The sequence below is a fragment of the Triticum urartu genome, chromosome 4A (genome assembly GCF_056163025.1).
Source record: "Triticum urartu cultivar PI428250 chromosome 4A, HENAU_Tu73, whole genome shotgun sequence".
Taxonomy (NCBI): Eukaryota; Viridiplantae; Streptophyta; class Magnoliopsida; order Poales; family Poaceae; genus Triticum; species Triticum urartu.
Window position 1 is genome coordinate 92,634,853 of NC_141876.1, and position 9,256 is coordinate 92,644,108.

The 9,256-nt window shown below is 43.2% G+C and overlaps 1 protein-coding gene across 1 annotated transcript; it reads right to left on the reverse strand.

Annotated features, from left to right (window-relative positions):
- Window positions 1–456: 456 nt before the first annotated feature.
- LOC125550850 (protein kinase STUNTED) lies at window positions 457–4,652 on the reverse strand. Its single transcript, XM_048713961.2, has 11 exons — window positions 4,275–4,652; window positions 4,007–4,104; window positions 3,382–3,503; window positions 3,145–3,281; window positions 2,498–3,055; window positions 2,169–2,417; window positions 1,920–2,086; window positions 1,750–1,829; window positions 1,507–1,654; window positions 1,219–1,368; window positions 457–1,120 (listed from the first exon to the last, which is right to left on the reverse strand). Exons 1-11 carry the CDS (start codon window positions 4,486–4,488, stop codon window positions 851–853), a joined length of 2,193 nt encoding a protein of 730 aa, XP_048569918.1. The 5' UTR covers window positions 4,489–4,652; the 3' UTR covers window positions 457–850.
- Window positions 4,653–9,256: the final 4,604 nt, after the last annotated feature.

Here is a 9,256-nt window from a genome sequence, read left to right on the forward strand (position 1 = left end):
TTGGTTGGTTGGTTGGTTCATGTGAGTGTGAAGTGAATGTGATTCCCCCAGCCCCAGCCCCAGGCCCATGTGATGCAACATGTCCCAACTGTGCCTGCGATCACCAAATGATTTAGTATCCTACTACTAGTAGGGCAGCTTTACTCCTCCTGCACCATCTTCTCTTTTCTTTCCTTTTAATGATGATGAGCTCTGTTCGTTGGTTGGACCGACCTGCTCAGGAGTCGGGACCATGAGATGCCATGCCGAAGCAGACACCCATTAGTTAGTTATCAGAATCACTGGCGCTTCATTGTCTAATGGATGCACAAGCAGAAGCATCATCGTGGAGCACAAGCCTGGATTAATAATATGCTAGCAGGATCTGGGTGTGAATACATTGATCCTGACCTTATTCATGATCTGGAGCGATGTGATGGGTAATTAACACAAGGCACTAGCAGAAGCAATTCAACATCCACAGTGAAATTCAGCAGTAAATATTCTCTCATACCAAACACGTTTGGCAGTCTCAGTCTCATGATGATCTTACTCTTAACAAGTGAGCAGAGGGCGGAACAATCACTAATGATTTGGGTGTGGTGTGGGCAAACAACCCACGGTTACATTCTCCCTGCTCTACTTTATTCCTCGTCTCATCCTTTGGGTGAGAACATTACACTCATAACAACTCTAGGGGGAAGAAAAATAAACAAGAAATAATGATCAGAACATAGACCCTGAGGAGGGCGTTGCATCGCATGTGCCGCCTCTCACCCAAGGAGCAACAGGTTAACTTAGGAAGTGGGAGAGGGGAAGGATCTCTATGAACAAAACTTGGGCACCAACTCTGCCATGGATCTGCTGCCGGTCAGTCGAAGCTCGACGATCGACTCCATCTTCCCTGTAGGTACTCTTCCAGGGACGTGTTTGCCGTGATGAAGTCGTTGCTGCTCACCGAGGCGGAGTCGTCGTCCACGTCAAAGGCGAGATTGATGTACGACTGGATGTTGGTGCTGTTCTCCGGCGGTGGCGCGAGCGTGACGACGTCGTCTTCGTCACCATCGCTATCGTATGATAAACCGACATGAGATCTAGCCCACTTGAGAATGTCATTGTCGCCATCAAGTAGCTTCAAAACCTGATGTTTACAGATGGAAGCTTGTAAGATGGGAGTACAACGGAAATGCACAACATGATAAATGGCGCAATCTATATGCATCACAGACGAAATCTCACCACTGTGATATGAGGACGGTGTTGAGGCGTCGGTCTGATGCAGAGCGAAGCAGCAAGTGTCATCCTCTCAATTTCATCGTTATGGCCTTCGGTAGGCAAGCTAGGATCTGCCAGTTGCGTGAGCTTTCCTCCTTGGATGATAGAATTCGCCTATACAACACAAACAACCAAATTCTCTGTTAAAACTACAGGAAGGAACCATTGTTTACAATAGATCAAGCAAATTTTTATTTTCAAACAAACAAGCAGCATGTGATCTGGGGTGTTGCATAGGGATGATGCACTTACCCACATAACTAGGCTCTCCTGGCCTTTCGGACAACCAGTGCACAGCGGTTTCCTGCCTGAGACGAGTTCAAGAAGAACAACACCAAAAGCAAAAACATCGATTTTGTCGTTCACCTTGCCATGCATGAAGTATTCAGGAGCCAAGTACCTGGGGGAAGGTATGTATACATACATCAGTAAAGCAAATGTTGCAGCAGAGCATAAAAAAGGGAAAGCTAGTGTGCACATGATCAGCTAGCTAACCCAAAAGTTCCTGCTACATCATTGCATGTGATCTGGGGTGTTGCATCAGCGGCCCAAAGCGCAAGGCCAAAGTCTGATAACTGCATCACACAAACGTAGATATCTTGATTCAGCTAATTTGATGCCGCACAAGAACTGAAGCATGTTGTGGAACAGGGTGATAGGTTTACCTTTGGCTCAAAATCCTCTGAGACGAGGATATTTGACGACTTGACATCCCTATGGATCACTGGGCGACTGTTGCCGTTACCATGGAGATAATCCAGTGCATGTGCAACACCTACCGCCACATTGAACCTCTCGGTCCAACCAAACATGCTTTTACATTCTTTCTCACCTACATCACGTTAACAATAAGATGAGTTTTTTCATGGAAACAGCACAAGGAGAAAACAGGTGACACAAGCTATGGAACATACCATGCAGTATTTCTTCTAGGCTGCCTCTTTGCAAGTATTCATATACCAATAGAAGATCATTGTTCTTGAAGGAGAAGCCAGTGATGGATATGATGTTCTTGTGAACGACGGAGCTGACAATCTCGATCTCTGATGTGAACTCCTTCAGTACCTCATCGGAATACTTCAGGATCTTCACTGCCAACTCCTTGCCATTTGTCAAACAACCTTTGTAGACTTGGCTCGTGCCACCTTGTCCAACTATACACTCTGCGCAAACAAGCACCTAATGGCTAAACATGACATGTCTAGGGAAGTGGGAATAATAGAAATCAATATGAAACACATACCAGATGAAAAATTGGAAGTGATATCTGCAAGCTCATTGTAACTGTACGAAGAATAAAGGGATAAGAATTTCTCTTTGAGTGAGATCAGCTCCTCTGGAATTTCTTTATCCAATTCCTCAATCACAACAGAAGTGCCTCCTGAATTGCTTCTGGAGGGGATAACTACCCTATCACGCAAGATACGACTGACATTGTTGGTTGAGTCTGGTCTCGTGGCTCTGTGTTCAACATGGACCGGCGAAACAGCTGAATACCTGCTCGGAAGCCGCATTGCCCACTGCACCACAGACATCTTGGGCTTGTCAGACAACGCATCCTGTCGGTTTGGCAATAACTTCTTCCTTAGGAATGGCCAGCCAGTTGCTACTTCTGGCGATTCACGTCGGCAAACCTTAACTGGAACCAATGCTAGCGAAACTTCCTTTGGCGATGTGTGAGACCTCATTGGCATGGTGACAGCCCGAGAAATGGACCTGTTATCCTTTATACATTCATCCTGAGATCTCTCTCCTATCAGGGAAGTCAAAAGCTTGCGGTAACTCCTCCTTGGAGTCTCGGCTGCATTCCAGTTACAGAGTTTAAGCATACTCATGGCAACCACAGACAGGGAAATGAACAAATGCAAGTGATATGGTTGATTGACTTACGTGCGCTAGTGCTATTGAATGGTTCTTCGTGTGCTGCAGCTCTTTGGTAAATAATCTTGCCATTGTTGACAGCAAGAACCGAGCAACTCGTGGGAACTCTCTTTGCACAGTACTTGGCAACTGAAGTGGAGGAGGATCTGATGGAAAGTTGAAAAGAAACAAGGACACTAATATGAGGAACAAACTAATTTGGACCAATTTAGCAACAAGGAATGGAGAATGTGCGAAATTCAGTACCCAAAAGACCGAGAATTCTTTGCGACACCGAGGATCAGATGCGCAGCACCACATGAAGCCGCCTCTTTAACCAGAGTTTTCCGGATAGACGATCCTGCGCAGACCTTGAGCTCCAAATTGATCTGCCGAAGGTAAGTGGAACAACAAAGCGATGAGAATTTTGAGGAGGAAAAACTTTAAAAGAGAGAGAGTTAATTTTGAGGCAAATTCCCCGTGGTAGGATCAAAGGGCTACAAAGTCCTGGTCCCTCAATCTCTTGCAGATTGACTTGACAAGCAGTGGCAGTAAAAATTTAATGGTTGGAGGTGAAAATTAAGAGGTGCCAAAAATTTCAAGCCGCCAAAACTGAATGAAAACACAAGAGTTGGACCACCCGGTAAGCTATTATCAGCATCAAATGGTACGGAAGAGGTGGAAAGTTTTAAGTTTGAGACATAAAATTGGATGGCCAGCAAATTAATGACGGGTCAAATTGGCAGCTCTCCGTGACGAAAAAGGCAAGTGCTTTGATGAACCGCAGCCATTGAATAGGAATCCGGAAGTTACTCCCGCGAATAATAATAGATAAAGTAGCGGTAACAAAAAAATAGAGAGCGTTTTGGGAAGCAGGGAGGGAGGGACGGACCTGCTTGAGGTTGCAGAAGCCGTCGTACACGGCGAGCACCGTCGCGAGCGAATCCGCGGCCTTCCTCCTCTCCTCCAGCCCAGCCCCTCCTCCGCCTCCTGAACGAAAAGGCAGGAAAAGGGAGGAGATTAATCTCATGACAAGAGACAAGACCGAAGGAATTTTTTTCGCAACCACGGAACTCGAACTTGGTAAAAACTGACGGCGAGGAAATTAGAGACGCGGGCGACCGGCGGCGCTGGGCCGGGGAGAGAGAGGGGGGACGCACCGGCGGCGACGTGGAGGGCGACGACGCGGTCGCCGGCATTGGCGACCTTGACGAGCGCCCAGGTGAGGAGCTCGCGGCTGGCGGCGTCCCACCTGATCCCGACCGCCACCGTCCTGCCGCTGGCCTCCGGCGGCGCCTCGGGCGGCGGGCGGTGCCGGCGCGGCGTCGCGGCCTCGGAGTGCTGGCGCGCGCCGTCGGGGACGAGGAGCCTCATGGCGGGCGGCGGCGTCACGCTCCCTTCCGCCTCCGGCCGCTGCTTTTCGATTCGCGTTCCACTTGACTTGCCGCGGAGGACAGCGAGAGATGGGCGAGAGAGAGAGAGAGGAGCGTTGTGTTGTATCGGGGGGCGCGTGGGAGTGTGGGGAGGACGACGATCCCAGGGGGAGGGGGGCCCTGCGTTTTATGCGGCTTTTTTTTTACTCTTTTTGTTTGCTGGGCCTTCGCGGTTAAGTAGAGGACAATCTTAACGGCGCTTAGAGACATGTTTAATTGGTTGCTATATTTCCGAACTGAGGTCGAGAAAATAGTGATTTACTATAACTGATCCTTATAAATCCATGCAGTTTATGGTGTCTACTCTTTCCATCCTTAAAAGAGCGTACTTCCAACAGTCAAACTTTTTTTACGTTTAACCATATTACACAATAATAGACCAACATTTATGCCATCAAATTACATTAGATTGATGATAAAATATATTTTCATCACATACTACCTATTTGATTTCACAAGCATTGATATATTTTCTTACAAACTCGGTCAAATTTTAAGATATTTTGACCCTCCAACAAAGTTAAAAGTACACTCTTTCAAGGACGGAGTGAGTACTATGAATACACGTGAAATTGAAATTTTAGTTGGTTATAAAGGATAAAATAGAAATTTTAGTAGTTGGCGCTACAAGCCTACAACACTCTAGCTCGTCGTAATTGTCCAATCTGACTCCACAGAGACCTTATCATGTATTGCTGGTGATGGTCTTATTCGTTCGGCATACAGTCATGTTGTTGCAGAGATCAAAGCTTTAATGGTAGATATGGAGTTTATTCCTCGTAAATAGTAGGGAACAAAATAGAGTTGTCGATTGTTTGGCGAATTATAGTCGGACGGAGTGTATCATGGCTATGTGGTTGCATCAAGGACCCCATGTATGGAGAAACTTTTGCCTCTGACAGTAACTTGCACTCATGAAATAAAATTCCCTTTACCCCGCATAAAAAATAACATTGTACATGTGTCAGATGGTTTGGTTCCTTGTGATGGAACTAGCCCACCAAGGTTCAAGTCCTAAACTTGCCATTGGCGCTCGCATTTTTCTTTTATTATTTCAATCTTTTGGCAATGTTCGTTCGGTGGGAGGAGATGTTACCGTCGACTTCGAGGCGCCTATGATGACTTTGTCAATATCAAGATGTTGTGCCGGCTCAGTATTTCGAAGGCGCTCATACGAATAGGATGTGCGAGTGTGCTTTCATAGGGGTTAGTGTATATTAGCATCTACAATTGTACTGTGTTAAAAAAATTGAATATGTGTCAGGAAACTTAGTAAAAGAAATACATGCATAGGAGGAAAAATATGAAAAGCAATATACATCTAGATTAAGGGAGGACCAGGTCCATGTAATTTTGTTTGTAAAAATAAATAACATTTATGAGTTGAGCAAAACTTACAGAGTGAGTTGTTGTACAATATTTACTACTGTGCAATTCACTTTAAAATAAAATTCACCATGTGACTTTTATGCGGCTTGCACATGATCATATTCTAGAATCAAAATTTACAAACATATTTGAACTTGCTTGTTTTTCGTTTAGCATATAACCTTGGGAGAAATTTTATGATCCTTCCACTTACCTACCGAGCGGTAAGAGGAGAATTCAATTCTAGAGGTCAACTCGTTGAGGGTAAATTGGCTATAGTAAATGGTAAGTCTAACAAGTTTGAAAATAATCATAAATGAAATGTTTGCTCTTTTCAAATATAGAGATTTTCATACGCTATGTTTGCTTTTTTAAAACTAATGTTAGTTGAGTGTAGCACACGGCATGCATATGAGTCTTGTTTTAAAGTATGCATAATTTTCTGTTTTACCACGTAATTGGTTGTACAAGAGATAGATTTCATATTTCTTAAAGATATGCTAAATACATAAGCCATTTGTTGTATGTATTACAAATGTTATAAAATAGTTTCTCTCAACTGGATAATTAATTAGTAATACACATACTTTTTTGAAACCTTTAATGCACATACTTGGTATACTTACGTATAGCACCTAAAACTGTTGTTACAACTTTATATATTTATGCATGTGCTTTAATGCCATAGTTCACTTCCTTGTTTGTATGAGTACAAAAATACATATTAGACCTATACTAGCACAGTACTACTTATATATATTTTTAAACACAATACTTATAATACTTGCCACTTGGTCGGAAAAAATGAATGGTTCATAGTATTAATTTGGGAACATCATAAAACCCTATATGTTTCAATAAGTGTTTTCCGATTATTATTATTTTGACGGGAAGTGCTTTCCGATTTTTATGGTAGGTTGCTGGTGTCTACTAGCTGCTTTGGAAATTTCGATTAGAATCGGATGAACCTCGGGGCGGGGGTGTCACACATGGGAAGATTCCTCACCCCACCCATATGCACGATATTACACTGTCTTGCTCCGTTGTTAATGGCTGTGTTGTGCGTGGCTTCGTACCCTGAGCGAGTGCACGCGGTATGGCGCTGACTTTGGCAAGCATGTGATGTGATGTCTCCAGGTTCGATGACATGAGAGTCAGGATGCCTGCATGCATGTGCGCCCGCCAAGGGTAAAAATGAAAAGAAAAGAAAAACATCTCCTACTACGTAAATCCAAACTTACTTAGGATTGAATCCAAATTCACTGGCACTGGAACTGAATCCTGGCCCCTTATTTGATCCGTACGTCCAGGTCTCTCTTGCATGTGTCTAGTTCTAGAGTCAAAGAAGAAGAAGAAGAAGAAGAAGGCATTCTTGGTGAAAACCTTGGAGTTCGTTGTGCTTCTTGCTCTGTACTGCCGTCTCCCCGAAGTACCAATCAAATCTACTAGTAATAGCTAGGCCGCGGGGATGTCAATGTCCACTATCTTTATGTGAAGATTGATCCACACAATTATACACTACTAGTAGTAAACTTAGCCTACTACTACTACTAGTATATCTACTGCTGCTCGTACTAAACGTGGCTAGCTATATGTAATCTGGAGATGAGTTAACTTATTAATCCTCCTCCGCGGTTTGATCCGGCAATCCAGATACCATCTCGTGGAGGCCGGAGACGAGATGACGCGCGAGCCAGCTTGGACGGATCGATCCGGCGTAGTACAGCTAGCGTCACGTCACCGGCATCGGCATGCATCCCCTCCCCGTGAAGTGATCATGTGCGGCAACGCTCCATCCATCGGCCACGGAGAAGATCCACGGACAATGACGTCCAGAGATTACTCCACCCACGAGCGCGTGTTCTATCCAAATAGAGCAGCTTTTTTCCCGCGGTGTTCTCCTTGTCTAACCAACTAGTATTAACTAACTCGCCCGATCAAAAGAGCACCTTTCAATGTACCAACATATGGTTAGATGGTTAGAGAGATAGTGATATCCCCAGTCTAACAGAGTTCAAACCCTCTCGCATTATGTATGAATTTATTTCAGGATTTCCAACAATGCGCTTTTAGTGCGAGGAAATGTTCCCGTCGATGACGGGACGCCTATGACGACTTCATAAATCTCAAGATGATATGTCGGCTCAATCTTTCGAACGTGCTCATAATGTCATGTGTGCGTTCATATGAATGAGTGTATGTGCATATATATGAACGCTTGTGTCTATACTGTATTAAAAAAATGAATCTACCAGGTTTGTTTACCATGGCGGTTGAGCCACTTTGATATAGGAATTTATAACCAGCGAGTGTTCGCTCGGATGGCATGGCAAAGGGAACGATTTTCATGGCAATTTATGTTGTCCGTGGACGGCAAATTTCTCAAGCAAGTATGGTGAATTCATCCAGTTCAATTTTCTTGTCAGGATATGTCATGCTTCATGAGGGATTTGCCATCCTCACAACACCTAAAATTTCCTATAAAACGTTTGTTTTGCCATGCCCTCCTAGTGAACGTCGGCACAATAAAAAAAATCTTAATGTATACTCCAATGAAGACTTCAACTCTTTTCCCGTGAATACAAAAATGAAAAGTTTATTACAGTCACAACACATGCATTAAGCGTTTAAATACTAAACACATGACTATTGAGAGGAGATTCCGCGTTTTTAATAACCACGAAAAGCTTGATCTTCATTTAGGTTGTAGATGTAACTTTTTCATCTTTCCTTTTGACGGCTCCTATCCCTAGACACCAGCCTGTATGTTTGTACTCCCTCTGTTTTTATTTAGTCCGCATATTAGCTTTGGTCAAAGTCAAGGTACGTAAATTTTGACAAAGTTTATAAATAAAAAGATTAACATATACAATAACAACTCAATACAATTAAGTTTATTATTGAATGTATTTTCACATCATATAGATTTCTAATGGTAAATGTTTATATTCTTTTCTATAAACTTGGTCAAACTTTATGAAGTTTGACTTCACTCAACTCTAATATGCAGAGTAAATAAAAACGGAGGGAGTATTTTGTATACACAAAATCTTCAAAGCCTTTTAGCATATCGGATCTGTTTATCTCCAGTACTATTAAATAAGCAAGTTGAGGTGGAAATATTATATCTCAGCCACATATCCACCATCCATCATGGACAGGACTGCCCCAATGTTTTATCACCTCAAATTCATATATTTACTACTTATTTTTTATCATCTTCACAACACAATCGTTGCACCTTAATTATACCTTCATTAGGAAAAAAATCATCACACCATATATCACATAATTGAAAAGGAAACATCAGCGATCATTTCCACAACATCTTAATCGAGATT